The 26,811-nt window shown below is 45.4% G+C and overlaps 3 protein-coding genes across 8 annotated transcripts in view; 2 read left to right on the top strand and 1 right to left on the bottom strand.

Annotated features, from left to right (window-relative positions):
* Positions 1 to 495: 495 nt before the first annotated feature.
* LOC307103126 (uncharacterized protein) lies at positions 496 to 26,478 on the bottom strand. Of its 2 annotated transcripts, XM_079777102.1 has the most exons (4): positions 26,304 to 26,478; positions 13,100 to 13,175; positions 3,536 to 3,716; positions 496 to 2,119 (listed from the first exon to the last, which is right to left on the bottom strand). In XM_079777102.1, exon 4 carries the CDS (start codon positions 2,100 to 2,102, stop codon positions 516 to 518), a length of 1,587 nt encoding a protein of 528 aa, XP_079633228.1. In that variant the 5' UTR covers positions 2,103 to 2,119; positions 3,536 to 3,716; positions 13,100 to 13,175; positions 26,304 to 26,478; the 3' UTR covers positions 496 to 515. The 2 variants fall into 2 exon arrangements, with proteins under 2 accessions (XP_079633228.1, XP_079633229.1); XM_079777103.1 differs by lacking the exons at positions 13,100 to 13,175; positions 26,304 to 26,478 and adding an exon at positions 25,434 to 25,455.
* LOC307103125 (guanylate-binding protein 1-like) lies at positions 5,224 to 16,025 on the top strand (the record flags this gene model as incomplete). 3 transcript variants are annotated; one of them, XM_079777099.1, is made up of 10 exons in its annotated part: positions 5,227 to 5,416; positions 6,978 to 7,105; positions 8,024 to 8,133; positions 8,382 to 8,581; positions 9,183 to 9,425; positions 11,099 to 11,379; positions 12,174 to 12,386; positions 12,790 to 12,892; positions 13,132 to 13,325; positions 15,781 to 16,025. In XM_079777099.1, 10 exons carry the CDS (start codon positions 5,227 to 5,229, stop codon positions 15,895 to 15,897), a joined length of 1,779 nt encoding a protein of 592 aa, XP_079633225.1. In that variant the 3' UTR covers positions 15,898 to 16,025. The 3 variants fall into 3 exon arrangements, with proteins under 3 accessions (XP_079633227.1, XP_079633225.1, XP_079633226.1); XM_079777101.1 differs by lacking the exon at positions 15,781 to 16,025 and having other exon boundaries at positions 5,224 to 5,416; positions 13,132 to 13,507; XM_079777100.1 differs by lacking the exon at positions 15,781 to 16,025 and having other exon boundaries at positions 11,099 to 11,302; positions 12,184 to 12,386; positions 13,132 to 13,507.
* The window catches only part of KYAT3 (kynurenine aminotransferase 3), a 65,372-nt gene continuing 64,472 nt past the window's right edge, over positions 25,912 to 26,811 (top strand). The window contains exon 1 of one of the 3 annotated variants that reach the window (XM_079777104.1): positions 25,912 to 26,279. The gene's annotated coding sequence lies outside the window, so the exon portion shown is untranslated. The remainder of the gene's footprint in view (positions 26,280 to 26,811) is intronic. The other 2 variants (XM_079777105.1, XM_079777106.1) reach the window with 2 other exon arrangements.

Consider the following 26,811-nt stretch of genomic DNA (forward strand, 5'->3'; position numbering starts at 1 on the left):
GAAGCTGAGCTATAGGGAGGCAGCCAAAAGGTGAAGACACCGAAGCAGGTCACGAATAGAAGGGATGAAGGAAAGTAGACTAATGGACGACACAGTGTTCAGAACCACATTTATAAGGTTACTTAAGAATCTTCTGGAGGACCAAGATGGCGGCATAGGGAAGACACCTGATTGTTGCCTACCACAACAATTTTGAAACTACAGCTGGAAAACAGCAGACACCATCCAGAACAATGGCCGGAGGAATTTCTGAGAAGGAATTGACCGATGGGAGTTGGGATCGGGAAGACGAGGCCCCGCTGGGTCCCGGATCCAGGTGCGCTCGCCCGGCGACTGGTCACCGCTGCAGACCCGAGTGCCGCTGCAGCGACCTCAGACCAGCCCGCCACCGCGCACCAGACGCACCGGAGCTTCACCGAGCCCGCCACCCAGCAAGTTCCGCGGCAGCCGCCCCGGAGCTTTGAGAAAATGGCCGAAGGAATTGCTGAGAGAGAATTGACCGACAGGAATTGGGATCAAGAAGACGAAGCCCCGCTGGGTCCCGGGTCCGGGTGAGGCCGCGCCCCTGGCTCCGGGCGAGGCCACGCGCCCCTGGGTCCGGGTGTAGCTGGATCCCGGGTCCGGGTGAGGCCGTGTGCCCCTGGATCCGGGTGAGGCTGGGTCCCGGGTCCGGGTGAGGCCGCGCCCCTGGGTCCGGGAGAGGCCACGCGCCCCTGGGTCCAGGTGTAGCTGGATCCCAGGTCCAGGTGAGGCCACGCGCCCCTGGGTCCTAGTGTAGCTGGATCCCGGGTCCGGGTGAAGCTATGTGCCCCTGGATCCGGGTGAGGCTGGGTCTCAGGTCTGGGTGAGGCCGCGCGCCCCCGGGTCCGGGCGAGGCCATGCGCCCTTGGGTCCGGGAGAGGCCACGCGCCCCGGGGTCCGGGTGAGGCCATGCGCCCCTGGATCCGGGTGAGGCTGGGTCCTGGGTCCGGGTGAGGCCACGCGCCCCTGGGTCCCGGTGTAGCTGGATCCCGGATCCGCGTGAGGCCGTGCGCCCCTGGATCTGGCTGAGGCTGGGTCCCAGGTCCGGGTGAGGCCGCGCACCCCCGGGTCTGGGCGAGGCTGCGTGCCCCTGGGTCTGGGTGAAGCTGGATCCCGGGTCCGGGTGAGGCCGTGCGCCCCTGGATCCGGGTGAGGCTGGGTCCCGAGTCCGGGCGAGGCCGCGCGCCCCTGGGTCCGGGTGAGGCCACGCACCCCTGGGTCCGGGTGTAGCTGGATCCCGGGTCCGGGTGAGGCCGTGTGCCCCTGGATCCGGGTGAGACTGGGTCCCGGGTCCGGGTGAGGCCGCGCGCCCCCGGGTCCGGGCGAGGCCGTGGGCCCCTGGGTCCAGGTGAACTGGATCCCGGGTCCGGGTGAGGCCGTGTGCCCCTGGGTCCGGGAGAGGCCACGCGCCCCGGGGTCCAGGTGAGGCCACACGCCCCTGGGTCCGGGTGAAGCTGGATCCCGGGTCCGGGTGAGGCCGTGCGCCCCTGGGTCCAGGAGAGGCCACGCGCCCCGGGGTCCAGGTGAGGCCACACGCCCCTGGGTCCGGGTGAAGCTGGATCCCGGGTCTGGGTGAGGCCGTGCGCCCCTGGATCCGGGTGAGGCTGGGTCCCGGGTCCGGGTGAGGCCGCGCCCCTGGGTCCGGGAGATGCCACGCGCCCCTGGGTCCAGGTGAGGCCACGCGCCCCTGGGTCTGGGTGTAGCTGAATCCCAGGTCCGGGTGAAGCTGCGCGCCCCTGGGTCCGGGTGAAGCTGGATCCCGGGTCCAAGTGAGGCCAAGCGCCCCTGGATCCGGGTGAGGCTGGGTCCCGGGTCCGGGTGAAACTGGATCCCGGGTCCGGGTGAGACCACGCCCCTGGATCCGGGAGAGGCCATGCATCCCTAGGTCTGGGTGAGGCTGGATCCCGGGACCAGGTGAGGCCGCGCACACCTGGGTCCGGGTGAGGCCACGCGCTCCGGGGCCTGGGTGATGCTGGGTCCCAGGTCCGGGTGAGGCTGCGCGCTCCTGAGTCCGAGTGAAGCCGCGCCCCTGGGTCCGGGCGAGACCAAACCAGAGGGAGTCGGACCTGCATTGTCACCATTTGTCCACCATCCAGAGCTGAAAAGTCAGTGCCGACATGTACACATAAGGAACTGGTGGACATTGAAATTGGGTCTCAAAAGAACTGCTGGTCCAGAAAGAAACCTACTACAGACTGATTCATTTGCCTGTCAGCATAACTATTATTGCTCGTCTCACATTCGGTTCTTATAAGTATATTTTCTAGTAACACATGATCTCACTCATCTAGGGGAAATGATGAACAACATAGACTGATGAACAAGAACAGACCCAGAAACAAGGAGGCATCGATCGGACTGTCGGGCCTCAGAGGGAGGGTAGGCAAGGGTGGGGGTAGGGGGGAGAGATCAACCAAGGGACTTGTGTGCATGCATACAAGCCTAACCGGTGGTTGGGGACAGCAGGGGGGTGGGGGCATCCATGGGGAGTGGTGGGAGTGGGAATGGGGGGATGAGGACAAATATGTGACACCTTAATCAATAAAAAAATTTTAAAAAAAAGATGTAACACTATGGGCCCTGGCTGGGTAGCTCAGTTGGTTAGAGCATTGTCCCTATACACCAAGGTTGTGGGTTCCATTCCTGGTCAGGACACATACAAGAATCAACCCATGAATGCATAAATAAGTGGAATAACAAATCAATGTTTCTCTCTCTCTCTCCTTTACTCTCTCTAAAACTAAAAAGAAATTTTTTTATATGTACCATTATGTTATATATGTATTTTATACAAATCACTTGCAATTAAAGTATAATGTACTATGAAAAAAAAAAAAAAGCTAAGCAACCATTATGGCAGAATGACCAGAAAGACTGGTCACTATGCTGCGCACTGCCCACCAGGAGGCAGAGGCTCAACACAGGAGCTGCCCCTGGCGGTCAGTGTGCTCCCACAGCCAACCTCGCCCAGCTGAACAATCTCCTGCGGCCCCTCCCCCAGCCAGCTGGCCAACCTCTGCAGCCCATCCCCCTCACCCAGCCAACCTCCCGAGCTCCTCCCCCTAGCCAGCCAATCTCCCACAGCCCCTTCCCCTGGCCTGCCAGCCATGATCAGCGGCGATTGGGACATGGCAAGACCCCCGATGAGCCCTGATCCCCGGCCAGGCAAAGGGACCCCACCTGTGCCCAAATTCATGCACTGGGCCTCTAGTACTGTAATAATTATGTATGCTGACATGTAGGTACTAGACCCATAGAAGGGATCCTTTTAATGTATACAAATGTCTAACCACTATGTAGTACACAGAAACTCATATAATATTGATTGTCAACTGTAATTGAAAAATAACAATTTTTTAATAAAATAAAATAAACAATAGCCCCGGTTCACTAGATCCAATTTCTTCGGACCAATTTCTTTCTTACCCCTTGCAAGTAAAATTTGGCCCGACTACTTTACTAAAAAGTTTTCTCCAAAAAGAACCTGCATTACTAAGGCCAACATTTTGTTTACCTGACCACTCTGTGTTCTCGAGCAGGTTTGTTCTTGCTTTCTGGAAACTGCCTCCGAATTCCTTGGCTTGGAATGAACTTTACTCATCATCTGCTTCTCTGACAATCCTCTCTCCCTCTCCTTTCAGCTCTTCCTCTCCAGTTTTCTCCCCTCCTGTCTTCTTCCTGCTTCTCCTTCTCCTCTACCAAATGGAAAAACAGAACAAAACAGAAAACCTACAAGTGTATGACCGGAAATATATTTTCATTAAACAATTTAGGCTCTCCTGATCTGCCTCCTGACCTTTTAATCCATATTTTATAGTCTTTTGTTCCCTTACACCACATCCATGTATACACAAACATGGTTTTTGGCAACATTCAGTATGTGCAGTTATGCAGTGTTACACCCATTTAGTTGAGGCTAATTTTTTTTGTGAAGCTAATGAAGTTGAAGTATAGGGACCCTTGCTTGCACAAGCCATATCAAGGCTTTGGGCAGGTCCTAGTCATGTTTTTCATACAGTCATACATTTTTATAAAATTTGTAAATGTAAGTTATATTGGTTCCACTTCCAGAATAGCAGTATAACCAGTTCTGTGAACCCTCACTTCTGCAAAAATAAGCACAACTAGTAGAAAAAACGCATATTTCAAACCTGTGAAAAATGCCCGGCCTGTTTTTGAACAGTAGTTAAGAGTGTCAACCCTTGGATGAAGGGCGGATTGAATGTTTGTGGTGGGGGCATGTGCAGGAGGCAACCAATCCAAGTGTCTGTTTCACATCGATGTTTCTCTCTCTGTCTCTCCCCACTCCCTTCCACCCTCCCTAAAAATCAATGGAAAAATATCCTTCAGTGAGAATTACCAACAAAAAAATTCTGTGAAAATTGTCCAAAGCTATTAATACATTAAATGATGACACATTTATTCCCAAAAGTCTTTATTCGTAGCAGAATTAATTAACAAATAAATACCGTATTTTCCGGCGTAGAAGACGACCTTTTAACCCAGGAAAATCTTCTCAAAGGTCGGGGGTCTTATACGCTGGAAAATACGGTATTTACAATTTAGAATTAAAGTGAGTTATTGACAAATGATGGGTGGGTTACCGTATTTTCTGGCATATAAGACCCCCGACTTTTGAGAAGATTTTCCTGGATTAAAGGTCATCTTATACACCGGAAAATACGGTATTAAATTTCTTACATATGGCCAGGATGTAAAATACTCTCTAAACAACATTCTATTTTATATTTAATGTCAAGCAAATAAATTTTTTAGTATATTTTTATTGATTTTAGAGAGAAGAAGTAAGAAGGAGAGATGGAAACATCAATTATGAGAGAGAAACTTTGATTGGCTGCCTCCTATGCATCCATCCCCTACTGGGGATCAAGCCTGCAACCCAGGCACGTACCCTGACCAGGAATTGAACCCACACCTCCTCGTTCATGGGCCCACACTCAACCACTAAGCCACACCAGCCGGGCTCTACTATGAAAATTTTAATGAGAATATATAAAGAAAGTTTTCTATGGTAAATTAAAGATTAAGTGGTTAAATTTTGATGTCCTTGTCATACCAATATTATTTTAATGGACTACTTCAATTGCACTTCTGTAACTTTCTGGTGAAAGTTCTTGATCTATTAAGATTGGAAGTTCTAATCCATCCCATCTCCTCATTTGCAGATAAGGTGACACCCTGGACATGGCCTCAGACATCCAGATGCCAGGCCCAGTGTGCCTCATTGAGAACACTAACACACAACTAGTGGTTAACCCAGAAGCTTTGAAGATCCTGTCTGCCATCACACAGCCTGTTGTGGTGGTGGCCATTGTGGGTCTCTACCGCACAGGCAAATCCTACCTGATGAACAAGCTGGCTGGGCAGAAAAACGGTGAGGGGCACCAGCTAAGCTCTGCCAGATCCCTTCTATCTACCCTCACTCCCAGCTTTGAGTATGGTGTTACTAGAAGAGCAAGGTAGAGATGGGGAGGAATATTGAAAGAAAGCTTTTAATCTACTGTTACATTCTTATCGTACTGAAAGAGTCAACTCACTGTCTCTTCCCACTTTCCTTAATTTCCCTTTTAAAAGCATAATTTGTATTATTTTCCTAGAATTCTATGTTTAATTTTTTAAAGAATCACCGTACCATTTCCCACAGCAAATCTACCATTTTACATTTCTCCCAGAAATGCACAGGATTCTAATTTCTCCCCATCCTTGCCAATACCTCTGATTTTGCTGTGTGTGTGGTGATTTTGTTGTTGTTTGTTTGTTTTTATGGACTTCAGACAGGGAGAAAGAGAGATAGAAACATTAATAATGACAGAGAATTATTGATTGTCTGCCTCCTGCACGCCCCACACTGGGGATCAAGCTTGCAACCCAAGCTGGGAATCGAACCATGACTTCTTGGTTCATACATCCACATTCAACCACGAGCCATGCTGGCCAGGCTGCTATTTTGGTTTTTTTTATAGTGATCATCCTAATGGGTGTGAAATAGTATCTCATTGTGGTTTTGATTTGTATTCCCTGATAGCTAGTGCTGTTAATTATCTTATTATGTGTTTATCTGTTGTTTGTATATTTTCTTTAAGGAAATATTTATTCAAGTCCTTGACTCACTTTTTTAATTGGCTTGTTTGATTTCTGGGGTTGCATTGCAGGACTTCTTTATATATTCTGGATATCAATCCCTTAACTAAGAAATACTTTCTCCCATTTCATAGGATAGCTATGAAACTCTGTTGATAGTATCCTTTGACCCACAAAAGTTTTAATTTTGAATCCAACATCTATTTTTCTTTCATTGTTTATGCTTTTGGTGTCATATCCAAGAAATCATTCTAAATTCAATATTATGATGTTTTCCCGCTATGTTTTCTTCTATGAAGTTTATAGTTTTATTACATGTAGGTCTTTGAACTATTGAGGTTAATTTTGCAGAAGGAAAGCTTTCTATCTTGTACCATTGAGTGTGATGCTGGCTGGAGGATATTCATATATGGCTTTTATTATGTTGAGTTAGTTTTCTTCTAGTTCTAATTTGTTAATATTTTTATAATTAAAACGTGTTGAATGTTTTCATGTATTGGATAATAGAATTTCCCTGTTTATCTGTAAAATCAATACTGATTGTAGTTGTGTTTTTTTAATGTATTTTTATTGATTTCAGAGAGTAAGGGAGAGGGAGAGAGAGTTAGAAACATCAGTGATGAGAGAGAATCATTGATCAGCTGCTTTCTGCACACCCCAACTGGGGATGGAGCCCATAACCAGGGCATGGGCCCTGACCTCCTGTTTCTTAGGTCGACCGTCTACTTCTGAGCCACGCCGCCCAGGCTACTGGTTGTAGTCTCTCCTTACCTTGATTATGTTCACGTTTATCTCCACTTTAAGACACATTTGCTACGATAATTCAACTCCCTCCCTCTCCTCTCTCCCTGAAGGCTTCTCTATGAGCTCCAAGGTTCAGTCTCACACCAAAGGCATCTGGATGTGGTGTGTGCATCACCCTGAGAAACCAAACTACACCCTAGTTCTGCTTGACACTAAGGGGCTGGGAGATGAAGAGAAAGTAAGTATCAAAGATTCAATTTGGAGACAATCCTCTTATTTCTGGGTATTGTTTACACTATTTAATATTTTTCTTTTTTTAAGAATTTTATTATTATTATTTTAATTTTTATTCAAATAAGAGCTGGCACTAAACCATATGTGTTTTTTTCATTTCTGTTTACATGCTAGGAGACCAAGTTTTGCAATCAGGGATCATGAAAATATAAGGCAGAATCCTAGAAGAGCATAGTGGCCATTAGATAGTATTCTGATTATTAACAGGAGGCTATAAGCTAAGCCAGTTAACACAGATGCTTAAAGGTACTACAAACAAAATCAGCCATGAGTCCTATCCTGCAGAGAACTTTAGTTAAGGATTAATGTTCAGAAGTCCTAAACTGTTATTTAAATTTAAACTTTGTCATTAACACATTGGCCTTAGCAAATTATTTCACTTCTTTTAACCTCAGCTTTCTGACCTGTAAAACCAATGCAAACGGTCTATATTTGCCTCATAGTATTGTTTTGACTATTAAATAAGAATGGAAAGTGTTAGGTGAATAATAATTACTAGATAAAATAGCTATAAGTATCATTACTCTTACATAAGTCAATTTTGCTGCAAAAACATAGAGAAAATTAAATTACATTTAAGGCTTTAGAGTGCCCACCAATCTGGACTATTTGTTTTGCAATTATCTGCCAATGGTCATAAGAGGACCTAGTGAGAATAAGTGTCACCAAAAATACTAATCAGAAGACTTTTCAAAGTCCAAGGCCTACTAACAACCATTTTCATTTGGATTTGTTTTCCTATTATAAGTCATTAATCTAAAAAAAGCCACTAGACTAAACGAGCATCCGTTTAATACTGCTGATCTGGAAAGTGCCATGAGAATAAATCATAATCCTGGCCCAAATGTGTTCTGATTTCCAGGGTGACAACCAAAATGACTCCTGGATCTTTGCCCTGGCAATACTGCTGAGCAGCACCTTTGTGTACAATAGCATGGGGGCCATAAACCAGCAGGTCATGGACGAACTGCAGTATCCTTTTTGTGGTCCAGAACAGCATCAACATCAGACAGGAGGCCTGTACCTAAAAACCAGCTCCCTGAATGTGAATCCTGGCGAATCAAGCACAAAAAGAGAAAGTATAAAAAATAATTCAAGGGCAGGAAGAATTAACACTTGGGTTAGAAACAAAGCCAAAACAAAGGTTTGGAATATGTGGGACTAATATGGCATGAGGGGCACTGTTCTTTTACAGCATTTTTCCTTAGTTTGCTACTCAGCTATGTGACAGAGCTGACAGATAAAATAAGGGCAAAATCTTCACCTGATGCAAATGAGTTTGACGATTCAGCTGACTTTGTGAGCTTCTTTCCAGATTTTGTGTGTACACTGAGGGATTTTTCCCTAGAATTTGAAGTACTAGGTGGGCAACCCATCTCAGCAGATGAGTACCTGCAGAATTTACTCAAACTCAAGCAAGGTAAAGGGGACTTAGAACTGATTATTGGGAACCACAAGCCATTAGAAACCATCATCTTTTATGTTTCTACTTTGTGTTTTTACATGTATAGTTTTCTACTACTTCTCAACTGTCTAGTTCTAAGAATTAATGCTTGTTTAATATCTAAATTCATAGATTTGATTTTGAATCATCTTCTCCCCTGTGCTAACACCACGTTTCTTTTTCTTTCACCTTTCCCTGTACTATGATCAGATTGATTTTTATCTCCCTGCTTAGGGCTTGTGATGCTGTAATTAGCCAAAGAATATGGAGTAGAGTGGGCATTTATTTAAAGAAAATAGATTAAAGCATAACAATGCGCTAGGCCAGGGGTTGGCAAACTATAGCCCACAGGCAAATGATGGCCAATGCAGCCTGCCAGCTATCGTACAAATCAGTTTTACTGGATGAATCCTATGTAGAGGGTCCATGGCTGCTTTCATGCTATAATAGCAGAATTGAATACTTGGAAAAGAAACCACCTGACCTGCAAAGCCTAATGTATTTACAATTTTACCATTTGCTGAAAAAGTTTCCAAGCCCTGATATTAAGCAAAATCCTTTTTTTATCTCTCTACAGGTACCAGTTCTAAAGATAATAAATTTAACCTGCCCGGACTTTGTATCCGAAAGTTCTTCCCAAAGAAGAAATGCTTTATCTTTGATCAGCCCACTCATAGGAAGAAGCTAGGCCAACTTGAGACAATGCATGATGATGAGCTGGACCCCAAATTCGTGCAACAAGCTGCTGACTTCTGTTCCTACATCTTTACCAATTCCAAAGTCAAATCTCTTTCAGGAGGGATCCAAGTCAATGGACCCTGTGAGTCCACTTCCTGGTCATTACTCTCACTGTTAAGATGAAAGAAAGTTGGAATAGCACTAGCTGGTTTGGCTCAATGGACAGAGCATTGGCCTGCAGACTGAAGGGTCCAGGGTTCAGTTCCGGCCAAGGGCACATGCCTGGGTTGTGGGCTCGGTCCCCAGTAGGGGACGTGCTGGAGGCAGCCGATCAATGAATCTCATCATTGATGTTTCTCTGTCTCTCTCTCCCTCTCCATTACTCTCTGAAATCAATAAAGAAATTTAAAAAAGAAAGAAAGGAAGGAAGGAAGGAAGGAAGGAAGGAAGGAAGGAAGGAAGGAAGGAAGGAAGGAAGGAAGGAAGAGAGGTAGAATAGCATCCACCTAGTTTCAGCTTTGAAAAATGCAAATCTGCTACTACTAGAAGCCCAGTGCATGAAATTTGTGCACTCGGGGAGTTTTCCCAGGCCGGCCTGTGCCCTCTCACAGTCCAGGAGCCCTCAAGGGATGTCCGGACATCCTTAGCACTGCCATGGAGGAGGGAAAGGCTCCCGCCACTGCACCACCTCCGCTGTGCTTGCCAGCCATGAGCCTGGCTTCTGATTGAGCAGCCCTATCCCTGTGGTAGTGCACTGAACAACAGAGGGCAGCCCCTACATTGAGTATCTGCTCCCTGGTGGTCAGTGCGTGTCATAGCAACAGGTCATTCCCTTGTTGGTTCGATATACATATTACCCTTTTATTATATAGCATTACTGTGGTACATTCTAGATGACACATTTCTAATAGATTTTATGAGTCAGATTTCGTTGGTGAGAAAAGATAGAAAAGGAAAAATAAAAAAGCTCTGTTGCTTCAAATTGACCTAATAAACTGGACCTGTACTATCCCACATAATAGTTACTAGAAAAGTGTAAGAGCTATATTTATCTAAAATCAAAGGTAGATTAATTAAGATTAAATAAATTTAAAAATTCTCATTACATGTATAGTGGCTGGAATATTGGATGGCACATATAGCGGAAGACTATCATCACAGAAAGTTCTTTTGGACAGTGTTCTGCTAGAATAAATAAAATTAAAGACTCCTTTTTAAATTTATTTTGAGTTTTTTAATCCTCACCCAATAATATATATTTCCATTAATTTTAGAGAAAGAAACATCAATGTGAGAAACATTAATCAGTTGCCTCCCGCATGCACCCCAACTAGGAATCAAACTCACAACCTAGGTGTGTGCCCTGACCAGGAACAAAACCCGCAACTATTTGGTGCATGAGACGATGCTCAACCAATTGAGCCACCTGGCCAGGGCAGAAGACTTCTTTTTAATTGTTTCACAAATATTGATTTTATAACTCTATAACTGATGATAGAGACATAAATGAGAGGTACATTTCCTATCCTAATGGTGCTTAGGGTAAAGCACATGTAATCAATAAACACAGGTCTATGGTGCCTAGAACAGAGGTTCTCACCCTTTGATATGTATCCATATCACCCAGAGGAGGATTTAATTCAGTTGATCTGGAGCAGAGGCTGAGAGTCTGCATTTCTAGCAAACTTCTAGGTGATGCTGAGGACATAGATGCTGTGACCAAATGAGTGTTGAGAGATATCACCAGATTTATAGAGGATGGACTGTTTCCTCACCCCACCTACAACAAATGTTATCTTTTCTTCTCTATTGTAGGGCTGGAGACTCTGGTGCTGACCTATGTCGATGCCATCAGCAGTGGGGACCTGCCCTGCGTGGAGAACGCAATCCTGGCCTTAGCCCAGATAGAGAACTCGGCTGCAGTGCAAAAGGCCATTGCCCACTATGACCAGCAGATGGGTGAGAAGGTTGAACTGCCCACAGAAACCCTTCAAGAGCTCCTGGACCTGCACACGGCCAGTGAGAAAGAGGCCTTTGAAGTCTTCATGAAGAATTCCTTCAAGGATGTAGACCATTTATTTCAAAAGAAATTAGCGGTAATTTTTTTTCTTATGTTTACATGGATTAGGGTCTCAGAAAGCAAAGTACTACTAGGAAATAAAATGGGTATTTATCAGGAGAGAAGGAATTCTTACTAGACTTCAAAATGACAAAAAAACACTATTTCTTGTTATTATTATAATAAGAAGAACCAATTTTATTATGATTGACACAAAGTTTTGAACTTTTTTTTTCATGCAGAAACTAACAGTCTTTCTCATAATTTAGTTAAATGCATGCAGGTAACATTCAGAGCTTCTCATCAAGTTACATGCTTGTCGGTACTAGACAGATTTAATATTATAGCCAAAAGCAAAGAAAGATGTAGTCTTAGTTATCTAGGCTTACATTTCTTCCACATGTAATCAAGGGTCGAATTTGAAAAGAAGAAGTTTCTTTCTAACGGTGTATTTGTAGGACTAGAGAATCTAGTCCTGACCTATGTCAATGCCATCCGCAGTGGGGACCCACCCTGAATGGAGAACGCAGCCCTGGCCTCGGCCCAGATAGAGAACTCGGCTGCAGTGCAAAAGGCCGTGGCCCACTATGACCGGCAGATGGGTAGCATAAATGCTAACATAAAGCTAGCAATCTCTGCCATGAACTTCACCCCCAAGGAGAAAGGGATTTCAGTGGAAAGACAGGATCAGGAGGAAGGATGTGGTCCTGCTGAGGTGCCTGTAAGTTGTACAGGGATCACAGACTGGTTTTTGAGAAGCCTTTCCAAAAATCCTGAGGTCAAGCTAACCTATTCTTTGTACTCTTTCTACTTCCTATTTTCACATTAAAGGCCCAGCTAGCAAAAAGGCGAAATGATTTTTATAAAGAGAATATGGAAGCATCATCGAATTGCTGCTCAGCTTTACTTAAAGATATCTTCCATTCTTTAGAAGATGATATAAAACAGGGGGTTTATTCTAAACCTGGAGGATATCGTCTCTTAATGAAGACTATGCATAAGCTGAAGAAAAGGTATCTTCAGGAACCCAGGAAGGGAATACAGGTAACAAGCATTTATCTGTCTTGCTGTTGCTCCCCTCAACCCCACACTTCCCTTCCTCCCGGTCTCCCTCCACCTCCTTTCCTGGGATCTGCTCTCTCCATGATGGCTTCATTCCTCACCCCATATGGGACCACAGCACCAACAGATCCGAAAGGAGAGCCCTCACTCAGAGAACAGGGACTCTCAGTCTATATTTATATCAATCTCTTACAAAGGATTCTGCTTCATCGGGTTCCAGGCTTGGCCAACCTGGAGCATGTGCCCACCCTGTGACAGGGGCACCGTGACCAGCACACAGACCAGGGCCAAGAGAAGTGATTCCTACAGGAAAAGATAGTGGGAAACTAGGAATAAGTGCTTCCAGTGATTTCCTATCACTAATGCCGTTTTCTCTGGGTCCTAGAGTGAAGAAGTTCTTCAGACATACCTGAGGTCCAAGGAGTCTGAGATTGATGCAATTTTACAGACAGACCAGACTCTCACAAAAAGGGAAAAGCTGAACGAAGGTGAGGAGCAAGTTCAAGAGACTAGATAGCCTCAACAGCTTTAAAAGTTTAAATAATTTGACTTGGAGAACCTGGGGTCCTTAAACAAGAGCCAGATGAGCAAAGATGCCTATTACTAGCCAAAGTCAGTCTCAGTGGGGCAAATGCAGTCAGCAGCAACAATGACAGGTGAGTTCACAAAGAAGAAAAAGCAGGGTGGTCACTCACATGAATTTGTCTTCTTCCTTTTCTCCTGGCAGTGCAACGTGTGAAAGCTGAATCTGCTGAGGCTGCAGCAAAAATGCTGGAGGAAATGCAAAAGAAGAATGAGCAGATGATGGAGGAGGAAGAAAAGAGTTATCAGGAACATGTCAAGCAATTGACTGAGAAGATGGAGCAGGAGAGGGCCCAATTGATGGCAGAGCAAGAGAGGGCTCTGGCTCTTAAACTTCAGGTATTTAATGGCATCACTTTAAGGTTTCTCTTTTTCTGTTTTCTGTCCACTCTCCCTGACTTGTTTGTGGGTCTGTTAGAACACGAAAACCAGAAGGATCTTGCTTGCCCAGTTATACCTTTCGATCTCTATCTGTCTGCCTGATTTTGAGCCTGCCTATGTCTGATTATTAAATTTTTTTTATTATCCTTTATCTCACATCCAGTCCTTTATCAGTACACTACAGGTCCAGTGCACGGATTCATGCAATGGTTTGGTCCCTCGGCCTGACCTGTGCCATCTCGCAATTTGCGACCCCTTGGGGAATGTCAGAGCGCAGATTTTGGCCCAATCCCAACAGACCAGGCCAAGGCACCACACCAGTGCACAAATCCATGCACTGGGCCTCTAGTATGAAAATAAGATCTTTGGCCGAAACCGGTTTGGCTCAGTGGATAGAGCGTCGTTCTGTAGACTGAATGGTCCCAGGTTTGATTCCGGTCAAGGGCATGTACATTGGTTGCGGGCACATCCCCGGTGGGGGGTGTGCAGGAGGCAGCTGGTCGATGTATCTCTCTCATCGATGTTTCTAGCTCTCTATCCCTCTCCCTTTCTCTCTGTGAAAAATCAATAAAATATATTTAAAAAAAAAAAGAAAATAAGATCTTTGGTTAATCTCTTCCCACCTTCTGCCCTCCCCACTTCCCTCAGAGATTCATCAGTCTGTTCCATGTTTCCATGCCTGGCATAGAGTGTCTGCCCACTGGTGGTCAGCGTGCAGCATAGCTACCAGTCATACAGTCAAACAGTCCCTTAGGCTTTTATATATATAGACTAGAGGACCGGTGCACAAAATTTTGTGCATGGGTAGGGTCCCTAGGCCTGGCTGGCAATCAGGGCCAATCAGGGCCTTCCTTCTGGCTGATGGCAGGGAACTTCCCCTGGTTGCCAGCTGCTGACCAGGGCCTTCCTTTCCCTGGCTGCCAGCTGACAGCTGGGCCCTTCCTTTGTTCCGCGCCACCCCCTGGTGGTCAACACACATCATAGCAAGCAGTCGAACTCCTGAGGGGACAATTGGCATATTAGCCTTTTATTATATAGGATTCTGCAATCAATATCTATTATCTTCAAGGCATTGTAAATACTATGTCTTATCTGTATCTCTTGCTTAATATTATATGAAGCAAGAATTGCTGTGTACCTATATCTTAGGAGAAAACACAGAAGTTCAGAAAAGATGAGCTTTTATAGGGTCACACAGATCAATAAGATATCTGAACCACCTTCAAACTTGAGGAATCTACAATCACTGTTTTCCTGTCACACCTGGTAAGAGAACCTTTATGAGCAGAAAGACTCCTTGCCTCTCACTCCTGTGTCTGCCACTCCTGCCTGTTTGCTATGCCATACTGCTAGTTTGTGTAGTGAGTTTTCTGCAGAAATCCAGTCTGGACAGTTAGGGGCCTTGATGGCCTGACTTATATCCTGCTACTCTTGCCACCAAGCTATGGAGGCTTAAATCAAATTCCCTGATCTAAGATTCAGGCACTTCTTTTGATTTTGAGAAATTTTTATTTCTGTCATGTGCATGTATATAAAAGTCTGTGTTTGTGTGTGTGTGTGTGTGTGTGTGTGTGTGTGTGTGTGTGTAATAGTCTATAAGACTTGAAAATAAACAAGATCAAGATTGCCCACATAGGCTGTATAGAATTAATGGGACTTATAATTCAAGTTTATCAATATATTAGAAGGTATAAGCCAGAATCTCTCTTAGCTAAAGGAGGCTCAAGATAAGCAATCATGAGCTAAGATGTCCAAGTAAAAGTATCCTATATAACAAAAGCCTAATATGCAAATTGTCCCCTCGACTGCGAGTTCAACCGGGAGTTCGATTGCTCGCTATGATGTGTGCTGAGCACCAGGGGGCAGCACCATGGCAGGCATCAGTGACCCAGCACTGGCAGCGGGCGGCAGTGGAGGCACTGCTGGCCCCAGTGGGCCCTGATGAGAGCAGGACCACGGCAGTATGGTGGACCAGGTAAATGGGCAGCGCCAGGGCAGGGCAAATGTGAGGGGGGATCGATTGCCCCGCCAATCGCCCTGCAGATGGCGACCAGTGGCAGTGGCGGAGGGGCAGGGCTGAAACCTGGCTCCCAGGTGCTGAGGAAGCCCGGCGGGGCCCCATGACTCAGGAGGAGGGGGATATACGGGGGCCGGGGGCCCAGGTCCCAGAGGTTAGCTGGGACCTGTCCTTTCACACCAGATGCTCGTGCTTCGATCGCCGGCCAGGCCTAGGGACCACACCTGTGCTTGGACTTCATGCACCAGGCCTCTAGTAATGAATATTTATGGTACAGAAAATTTCAAGAAGAAATTAAATACTCAAAAATACCCAAACTATAAATGTGGAAACTAACTATAAGTTGAAATTTGCTTACTGCTGTACTTTCTTTACTCTTTATTTGTCCCTTTTTAGGAACATGCCTTGTTACTAAAGGAAGGATTCCAAAATGAGAGCACACAACTTCAGAAAGAAATAGAGAATCTCAAGAATAACAGGGCAAGAAAAAAGAAGAAATGTGTCATAAGCTAATGACCTAAGGAAAAAAGATTCCCTGGTCACTCTACCCAAGGCATAACTCAAGCAGTTTTAGAATCTGGAAAAAGTGTCACAACTTGAGAAAAAGTGACCCTCTTTAAGCTGATAAAAGAAATCTACAAAAAACCCTTCACCTAACATACCTAATGATAAAAAACCGGAATGCTTGGCCCTTAACTCAGGAATAAAGGAAGGATGTGCAGTCTCTCCACCCCCGTTAAACAGTATAATGAAAGGCTTCCTACAATATGGCAGAGAGAGAGAGAGAGAGAGAGAGAGAGAGAGAGAGAGAGAGAGAGAGAAAGGGAGGGAGGGAGGGAGGGAGGGAGGGAGGGAGGGAGGGAGGGAGGGAGGGAGGGAGAGAAAGGAAAGGAAAGAAGGATCAGAAAGGATAAAATAAACCTGCCTTTATTCTCACACACTGATTATCCACACAGAAAAATCCCTGGGAATCTACAACAAAATAGCAAAAAACAGCAACAGCAAAAACTCTTGGCACAAATACGTGAGTTTAACAAGGTTGTAAGATTCAAGGTTAACACACAAAAATCCACTTTCAACTGTATTTTTATATAATAGCAATGGACTATTGGAAACCAAAAATTACAAAGCAATACCACTTACAATAGCTGTTTTTTAAAAGTGGAATACTTAGGTAGAAATATAACTAACCACACACACGATCTATGCTTCTATATTTATTCTAAGACCAAGAGATTGTGGCATCAATCATGATGTATGAATTTCCTTAGATTCCAACTCCCTTATAGTTTTTATGACATTCCTTTTACTCATTGTAGAGGAGAAGGTTCAAGACCCTTATTTTTAGAGTTATCCCTGAAAAAGCATGTGCCTAGTATTTGTTAAGTTTTGCTGAGCACTAAAAATATGTCAACTGTTGGGGGCAGGGGACTATGGGGGGGGGTCAATGGGGAAAAAAGGGGGAATATCTGTAATACTTTCAACAGTAAAGATAAAATAAATATATATATATATATATATATATATTGTGTATTAGGCTTTTATCCAAACAGAAAGAGGAAAAAATATGGCACAGAACTCAGTGCCACATAATATGCCTACTACACACACACACACACACACACACACACATACACACACACACACACACACATATACACACTCACACAAACACACACACACACATCCTACCCTTCCCACTCACTGTGAGTTGACAGACAGGATTTCATAGAACACAAGACAGGAAAACTTACTCAGAGTTTTTTCCCCAAAAAACTATGTTCAGAGTCCCTAGGGAGTTAGATGAGGCTTCATGAAAAGCAGACATTGCTTAGGCTACAGGGCTCATTCATTCAAAAAACATTGGTTGAGTATCTATCACATATTCTGCCAAGGAGTGGGAATATAGTTGTAGTCCCTCTCTAAAGGAGCTCATAGTCTAGTGGTGAAGACAGAGATTAAATAATACAGAAAACTAAATACCCAAGAAATTGAGGGAAGAGGATTTCTGATTTAAGAAGGAGTTGATCTAATCCCTCTACCCCAACATATCTCAGATGGCTCCTTAGTTTGTCTTAACTATATTTCCCTTATCAGTCACTTAGTGGAAAAAAGAAATCCAATTTGTGAGGGAGAGCTAGACAGAGAGACACTGCCTATCACCTGGCCCCCAAAAAACCTATTTAATTAACAGTGTGCCATGCTCACAGTGTCTCTCATGGAGTTGATTGGTAAAGAAAAGAAGAAAGTAATGGGTTCTATCTAGTGGCCAACATTATTATTACTCTTCACAGCATTTTATCACCAGAGTTTGTTCATGTTTATTGTTTGTCTCTCCCACTAGAATACAAGTGGGCAGGAACATTACCTATTTTGTTTATCATGGACTCAGCCATCTAGCAGGGCTCTTGGCACCTACAATAAAAATTTTTAAACACACGAGTGAACAACATAATGAATAGTTTATCATCCCAGCAACATTCCTCACGCTTTTCCCTGAAAGTTAACATTTGATTGTTTAATATCATATTGAATATTACAGGAATTTGATAGTTATCTAAATTCTTGTACTATCTCCAGTACAGTCTTCTCCCTCTCCCTCTCTGTCTCCATAAAAGATTTCTTCCTTATTCCTTCTTCAATGACCTAGAGAACCTAGTGTTGATTTACGTTCCTGCCATTGCTCTGGGGATCTAGCTGACAGAAAGCACCTAGTGCTGACCAGCAGCAGTGCCAAGAGGACAAATGAAGGAGCAAAGGGCAGTCCCCATTGAAACCCTCCAGGAGCTGAGAGCCTGCACAGAGCCTGTAAGAGAGAGGCCTCTAAAAGCGTTAGAGCTCCGTCCTGCATGTGAACCAGGAATTCCGGAGGCGAAGCCACACTGAGAGAGGAAACATACCTTCCTCAGAAGGGCAATTCCTACCAGGTGCTAACAGGGATTCTCACTTGTGCAGAGATGTATTCAAACACTATTAGCCAGAAGCCACACACCGAGTCCATGCCTTTTTAAAAATTGTTCAGAGAGACCTACCCGGCTTGGCTCAGGGGATAGAGCGTCAGCCTACGGACTCAAGGGTCCCATGTTCGATTCTAGTCAAGGGCATGTACCACGGTTGCGGGACATACCCAGTAGGGAGTGTGCAGGAGGCAGTTGATTGATGTTTCTCTCTCATCAATGTTTCTAACTCTCTATCCCTCTCCCTTCCTCTCTGTAAAAAATCAATAAAATAGATTTTTTTAAAAATAAAAATTGTTCAGAGACTGTGAAAAATTTCTCACTGACTCAAGTAACCACTGCTAATACTAAATTGCTGTAAATCCAGCCAAATACGCATGTGGATAGACAGACAGGAAGGCAGGCAGATAGATACATAGATACATAGTTACCTTGGGTAGCCTTTCTGTGGGTAAATGTACAATGTCTATTACGATATTTGAAATACATAATGTTTGTACAGCTATTATTACCTGGTTGGAAAGCATCAATTTATTTTCATAGTACATAACACAAAATAATCTTACATTTAAAATAACTATATGACGTTGAAAATGGACATAACTCTTTCTTGATAAATATAATTGTATATGTTTAATATGTAAAATGTGATTTTATCTCTTTATTATTTTAAAAATGTTTTTTATTTATTTTTAGAGAGAGAATAAAGGGAGAGATAGAATCATCAATGACAGAGAAACAAAATCAGCTGCATATAGGGAACTCGAGCCCACAACCCAGATATGAGCCATCATCTGGAATCGATATGATGACCTCCTGGTTCATAGGTCATTGCTCAAACACTGAGCCACACTGGCAAATGCAATGATTTTATATACATTGGTCCAGTGCACGGATTGGTGCACTGTTGGGTTCCATCAGCTTGGCCTGTGCCCTCTCGTAATCCGGGACCCGTTGGGGAATGTTAGAGAGCTGGTTTCATCCCAATCCCTGTAGGCCAGGCAGAAGGACCCCATCAGTGCACGATTGATCGGGGCAAGGGAAAGACCGTGGGAGGGCTCCAGGGCGTGTTTGGCCTGTCTCGCCCAGTCCTGATCAGCCTGATCCCAGCAGCAAGCTAACCTACCGGTTGGAGAGTCTGCCCCCTGGTGGTCAGTGCGCATCATAGTGACTGGTCGAATGAATGGTTGGACACAGCATTTTAGGCTTTTATTATATAGGGTACATTGTGGAACAATTACCAAGACAATATAATTACCACATCCATTGCCTCACATATTTCACAGTTAATGATGTGTGTGTGTGTGTGTGTGTTACCAGTGGAAATGGGGTATCCCTTTCCCCACTGAGTGCTGGGGGTGCAGTCCTTATGATATCTTGAGAAAAAGAATTTTCTGGGACTCGTACCAAAGGATAATTTTTATTTGCTGGGAATTACATCCCTGGGTTTCCAAGTCCCATTTTCCTTAGTCCAGTCTGGCAAGAAGTGCACCTGGGGCTTCAGTAGAGCTAGAAGCAAAGCCAGTGTCCAGAGTTTCCATTTCATACTGCAGCCAGGTCCAGTTCACCATCAGGCTAGTTGCAGTCCATTAGTCCAGTGGTCGGCAAACTCATTAGTCAACAGAGCCAAACATCAACAGTGCGTTTGAAATTTCTTTTGAGAGACAAATTTTTTAAACTTAAACTATATAGGTAGGTACATTGTTAATAACTTAATTAGGGTACTCCTAAGCTGGCCTTTGCTAAAAACTCAAGGGGCCAAAGAGCCGCATATGGCTCACGAGCCGCAGTTTGCCAAGCAGGGCATTAGTCCATTGTGTGTGGGTCCACATGGCCCAGGGCCCAGGTGAATGTAGGGGAGCCAAAAGAGTGCACCCCCTATAGCAAGAGTCCCCAAAGAGCCAAAAGTGTAAGTGCACAAGACAGCAAACTCCTTTGTTCAAGGGCATTAAATATTTCAAATCTTCCTGTGCTTACAGTGACCATGCCTACTCTGGTCACACAGTTCCCAAGTGTGACTGACAGTAAGCACCTTTACTAGGCCTCCCAACTTTACAGGGCATGCGTCTATCTCCCCCATCTAGGCCCTTCCCCCAGCGATCTGCGGGGAATGGACCAGTGGCTCCCTGGTATATGTAAAGCTGCAGCTTCCTGGCAAAGCTGCCCAAGTGACATGCCTATAATATTTAGTCTTCCCTTTGCTCCTTTCCTGTTATTAATAATTAGGTTAATTACAACAGTATTGTGTGTGTGTGTGTGTGTGTGTGTGTGTGTGTGTGTGGTGAGAATGCTTAAGATCTACTCCCAGCAACTTCCAAGAACATAACTCTTTATAGCAAGAATGTAAGTGGAAAATTCTTTAGAACTTCCAACTTGGACTTGTCTTTTTTTCCTAGTACTTCTTAGTACAGCTCTAGGGTTATAAGATAAAGAAAAAAAATTCTTAGAAGTGACAGCTACCTCTTGAGAAGCATCCTCTATAATAAAGAGCTAATATGCAAATGGCTGTCACACCCTCACGCCATCATGCTGTAATGGCTCAGACACTCAACACTAGGGAGAGAGGAATGGGGACCAGCCATGCTGCGGCCCGGGAGAGGGACAATCCGCACACCCCACAGTCCCCGTGGTCCCGGGCACCAACAGCTGTGCCTGCAACCCGGGGGAGGGACAAGCCGCCCGCCCCGCGGTCCCAGAAGCCAGCAGCTACACCTGCACCTGCAGCCCCGGAGAGGGACAAGCTGCCTGCCCCATGGTCCCGGGTGTCAGCACCTGCGCCTGCAGCCCAGGAGAGGGACAAGCCACCCACCCCACGGTCCCAGGCACCTGCAGTTGTGGCCCCAGGCGAAGCCGCTTGCCCACAGCCCCCTGTGGCTGCAGCCGGCCCGGGCCCTGGGTGCCTGCAGCCGGCCAGAGGGAGGGAATCCTGGGTCCAGGGTGCTGGGCAAGGCAGAGGCGGTTAGGGGCGATCAGGCAGTCAGGCAGGCAAGCAGTTAGGAGCCAGCAGTCCCGGATTATGAGAGGCAGTCAGACATCCCCTAAGGGGTCCTGGATTGGAGAGGGTGCAGGCCGGGTTGAGACCCCCCTCCCCCATGCATGAATTTCATGCACCGGGCCTCTAGTTTCCAGATAATGAGGCATTGCCAATATCTTCTACCCTCTCTCCTACTATCACTATTGTTACCTGGAAGGCCCATTTAAAAGTAAAGTGGGATGCCTTTGATATCAAACTAGAAGACTAAACCATCCAAACCATACCATGACTGCACATCAGAGAACCCACATAAATAAGTTAAACAAACTTGATTTTCTCTCTCATGTAAATACTAGTATAGTCCAGGGCTGGAGTGGTGGTTCCCTGATGTTAGGGCTCAGGCTCCTTCTCTCCCATCCTACTGCTCTTCCATCTTCAACCTGCAGATTCTACCTGGTGGTCCAAGGGAGCTGTAGCCATCATGTCTGCACTCAGACTATCAGGGAAATCAAAAACCAAGGGAATGATCAAGGCACACTCTACCCCTTTAAGACATTTCCTGGAAGCTGCATATCCAGTGTCCACTGACGTCCCATTGGCTACAATTTCATCTTATGGCCAATGCAATTACAACAGAGGCCAGAAATGTAGTTTTTCTACCAAGCACCCATGTGCTCAGCTGAAATTTGGAAATTCTGCTATTATAAAACAAGAGAATACTAAATATTGGGGAATAACCAGCAGTCCCCTCCTAAAGATTCTCTTTCCCTTAATTCTTAAGAAACAATTTTATAGTATTTACTAAGAACCAAGCACAGCTCTCAGTTTTTCCAGGTCTATGAAATCATCTAATAGTGCATGAGTAAGGTTCTAATATCCACATTTTACAGATGAGGAAATTGAAGCACAGATAAATGAAGTAACTTGTACAAAGTCACACAGCTTGAAAAATGCAGAACTGTGATTTGAACCAGGCAGTTTGGCTTACCCCCTACTATACTGTTTTCTTTCTGCTATACTTCAAAATATCTTTAGTCTTTTATTTGAGGCAATCGAAAAGGCTTTATCTATGTAAGGGAGATACTGTCTTCTTACTCAGAACGCAAATCAACAGAAAATATAAGGAAAATACACCTATTAGCTATTAATTCTAGGGAGTCACTTATATTTCTCATTAAACACCAACATGAGTATAAAGAATAACACGAGGCTTGGCTCATGAAAAAAAAAAAAAGTATTCAAATGCCCAGCATTTGGTCATTACATCATTTAATGAACATGTGTGTAAACCAAGCATGTCAAACCTGCGGCCCACAACGAATACTCATTAACGATTACTCATTTATTTCAGCCCTTTTTATTCAGCATGCCTCTATCGAAATAAACCTACATTCCTATGAAAATTGAAGCTTTTGGTTTTTTTCGGCCCACATAAACTTAACCTTGTTTATTTGGCCCGTGTTAGCCTTTGAGTTTGATATGCTTGGTGTAAACCGATAACAGTGAGATGACAAATTAAACACATTTACATTCTCTCTCTACTTAAGCCCCACTAAAATAACAGTAAGGAGATTCTTTTAAGCCCATGAGAACGCAAACAAAAAGAGGAATGACAGTGGCAACAAAATTATAGCAGTTATAAAGCAAATGGGCAGGTGGTATCTGACAGCCTATTAAAATAAGCTGAATCCTGGGACATTCATAAAGAAAGCCAAGCCCTAACCGGTTTGGATCACTGGATAGAGCATCGGCCTGCGGACTCAAAGGTCCCAGGTTTGATTCTGGTCAAGGGCATGTACCTTGGTTGCGGGAACATCCCCAGTGGAGGGTGTGCAGGAGGCAACTGATTGATGTTTCTCCCTCATTGATGTTTCTAACTCTCTATCCTTCTCCCTTCCTCTCTGTAAAAAATCAATAAAATAAAATAAAAAATTTAAAAAAGAAAAAGAAAGCCAAAAAGGCAACTCGATTTACCCCTAAAGAACTCTCCAAAGGCTCAGGACTAAATACAGGAGAATTATTTAAAGGCCTTTCCATGCAATAAACAGATCCCCAGATCCCCACTCCTGGTCTGCCATAGCCCCACCAATTGGTCCCCCTTCACATTAGCAGGAGATTAGGAGTTTATACTCCAGCGGGGGTAAACAGAGAGTATCTGAATTAGGAGAACTCCGTGATAAAGACTAACTGAAACTTGAGGCAAATATAATCAGTCAGGAGGGTGTACAGGAGGAGTTAGGGCTTATGGAAGTTCTCACAGCTACCTTAATCTGGAGAACCCTGCACGGGAGGAGCCTACAAGAAGAACTCTATGTTTATAGTAAACCTTTATGGTTCTAACCTCTCCTTCCTTAACTCCTCTTCCCCTTTTATAAATGCCCCTGCATCCTGGCACGCAGGCTAGAGTGTGCACATGGCTTGCCATGTCTGCATGCATCGGGTTGCAACCCTCTCTTTTTCCTGAATAAATTCTTCTTGGTGACAAAACATCTAGCCCATATTATTTTTCAGTTGACACCAGATATAGCTGATAGTGGAGAGCAAGTGCTGAAACAGAGGAAATAAGTGAATATCAGTATAATAATGAATATTGAGATCTTTAGCCTTTTTTCCCTCCACTGCCTCCACCCTAGCTCCCCTCCCCCCACACACTTCAACTCTCGCTCTAACAACCTCCAAACAGATCTTCCTGCTTCTACTCTTGCCTACCCACAGTCTCACCTCCAAGGCAGCTAGACTTTCTTTTTTAAATTTAATTAAGATCACATGAGTCCTCTGCTTAAGATTTCCCAATGGCTGCTTCAGAGTAAAATCTAAACTCCTTTCTACGGTCTTAAGACTCTGCGTGACCTGGCCCCTGCCTTCCTCTCCACCCTAATCTGGAGAACTTTCCCCCCCATCACTATGCTTTAGACATACTGGTCTCTCATTCCTTGAACATGCCAAGTTTGTTCCCTTTTAAAGGGCCTTTTCAACTATTATTTTCCTTTCCAGAAACATTTTTTGCAAGGTTGCTTCTTCATCCTTCAATTCTGGGTTTAAATATCAGCTCCCCAAAAGCAAAGCCTGTCCTGACCATCCTACACAAACTATCTCCTGTCTTCACCCTTCACTGCTTCTTTCAGAGCGCTTATCAGCCTCTGAAGTCATCCTACATAATAAAAGCCTAATATGCTAAGTGCCTGGTCATCCGGTAGGCCATTCAACTAATCAAAGCTTAATATGCTTAATGATATACTAAAGCTGCTCAACCGCTCGCTATGATGTGCACTGACCACCAGGGGGCAGACGCTCCGACCAGTAGGTTAGCTTGCTTCTGGGGTCTGGCTGATCGGGACTGAGCAAGATGGGCCAGACATGCCCTGGAGCCCTGGAGCCCTTCCGAGATCCCTCCCTGGCTGGCCAACCTCTGCGTCCCTCCCCGGCCCTGATCATGCACCAGTGGGGTCTCTTAGCCTGGCCTACGCCCTCTTACAATTCAGGTTGAAAGACCACCCCCCACACCCAAGTGCATGAATTTCGTGCACTGGGCCTCTAGTTGTATATATTTTGTTTTCTATTGTTTCTCGCTCAATAAGATTTAAGACAACACACTTTCTCGGCTTCATTTTCCCCAGTGGCCTCAGCACCGATGTACTCAAGTAATATTCATTCAATGTAAGAAAAAGAAAAGCAGCAGCTGGTATGGGGTCTGAAGTGTCACCCCTATGGCTTCAGTATTTTTAGGAACTAGCCATGGCGTGTCCCTGCAAAACAACATGACAGAATGCCAGCATCAAAGTCGCTGTCATCCTGATGAAGTGAGAAAGCAGACAAGATCCCCTGATAATCTTGTCTAAACACAGATAAAAGCAGTCACTCTGCAACTACACAAATACCAAACTTTCCCCTCTCCCAGTTAGTAAAACTGTTGCTGCTTTATCAATTACAGTTTTAGCTTTGCAGTTTCCCTCCCTTCTGCATAAGCTGTATTATACCAATGTTAGAATTACCCCACATCTTGGCAGCACCCAAAACAGAATGAATCTCCATTTCCTCAAACCCTCCCCCAAAATCACCTAATACAAGGCCAAACGCTACAATAAGTCATTCTTAATTCTGTTATTAAAATGACCTACCTTTGCCCACCTTGTAGTGTTCTCCCTCATTGCAACGACTAATAAACCCAACTTTCTGATTACAGGTGTGTTCCTGGTGGCCTCTTTTTAAAATATAGTGTTATTGATTTCAGAGAGGAATGGAAAGGGAGAGAGAGAAAGAAACATCAGTGATGAGAGTCATTGATCAGCTGCCTCCTGCACGCCCCACACTGGCGATCGAGCTCGCAGCTGAGGCATGTGCTGGGACCTGGAATAGAACCAGCAACCTTTTGGTGTACAGTCACACTGGCCCGGCCGCCTTCAGCGTTATTCTAACTACAACCCTCCCCTCGCCTAAACCCTGCGGCCTCATAGTTTGCCCTTTCTTCCAAACTAACCCGTGTTCTATACCCGCCCCAACCCACTCGGTCACACACATCCAATTGGAGGACTGGGTGGAAATGTCATACCCAATCCCCGGCCATCTCGAAGTCCCGCCCCATCCCCACCCCTTTACCTTGACTCGCCTCAATCCCGCAGAACTGAGCAGGCCCCGCACCTCCACCTGCCCAGTCCAGTCCCTGATCCCGGCAGTCTTCGGAGCCAATCGCGCCCTGAGTCCCGACATGACGCCCAGATGCGCCTTCCTCTAGCCCCCGTGCTCCCTCCAGCTGGGCACTTTTCCCCCGCCTCCCTGCCCATTCCTGTCCAGTCTCGTCCAGTCCGGGATCCCGGCTGCCCTTCAGCCAATCCGCACTCTGACTCCATTCCCTCGGGTAGGTCCCCGCCCAGGTTTCGCCCCCACCTCCGAAGCCAACCACCAGGCCCTCTGAGCCCAGGCGGGACTCGAGCCCAGGTGGCAGGGTCGTACCGCCCGTGAAGGAGGTAAGTGGGTCGCGAGAGGAGCACCTTGGTACGGAGTGAAGATTGCGGTCGGGGCAGGCGGAGTCGTGGGAAGCGGGGCCGGACCGGAGGGCGCTGCGCGCCTGGCAGGGCTGGGCGGGAGGAAGAGCCGGTCTGGATTTCCTTGAAGACTCGGACTCGCCCTCCTGAGCCGGCAAACCTCCGGGAGGGAGGCTGCAGACGGTCCACTCTGGGTTTAACAGTTTCCTTTGGAGAGGAAATGACACCAAGGTGACTGGCCTTCTAGGGTGGGACCCTTGATCCCCGATCATCGATTGCCCTTTGTGTACTTGGTGTTGCAGTTTGGGTATTTTGAAAACAGCGTGGCAAGAGTAACACCGACTCGTTTATTCATAACCGGATTTTTAAAAGAAAACAAAGGCAGTTAACCTGACATATAAGTGAACCTAAAGTTTGTAGTTAAAAGAGCCAGTCCAATCTGTTGCTTTTGCCATCCGAGCAGCTCAAGAAGGGGGAGCCCCACCCCCAGTATGGAAATCATTGCTCCACGCCC

The sequence above is a fragment of the Cnephaeus nilssonii genome, assembly GCF_951640355.1.
Source record: "Cnephaeus nilssonii genome assembly, chromosome: 7".
Classification (NCBI taxonomy): domain Eukaryota; kingdom Metazoa; phylum Chordata; class Mammalia; order Chiroptera; family Vespertilionidae; genus Cnephaeus; species Cnephaeus nilssonii.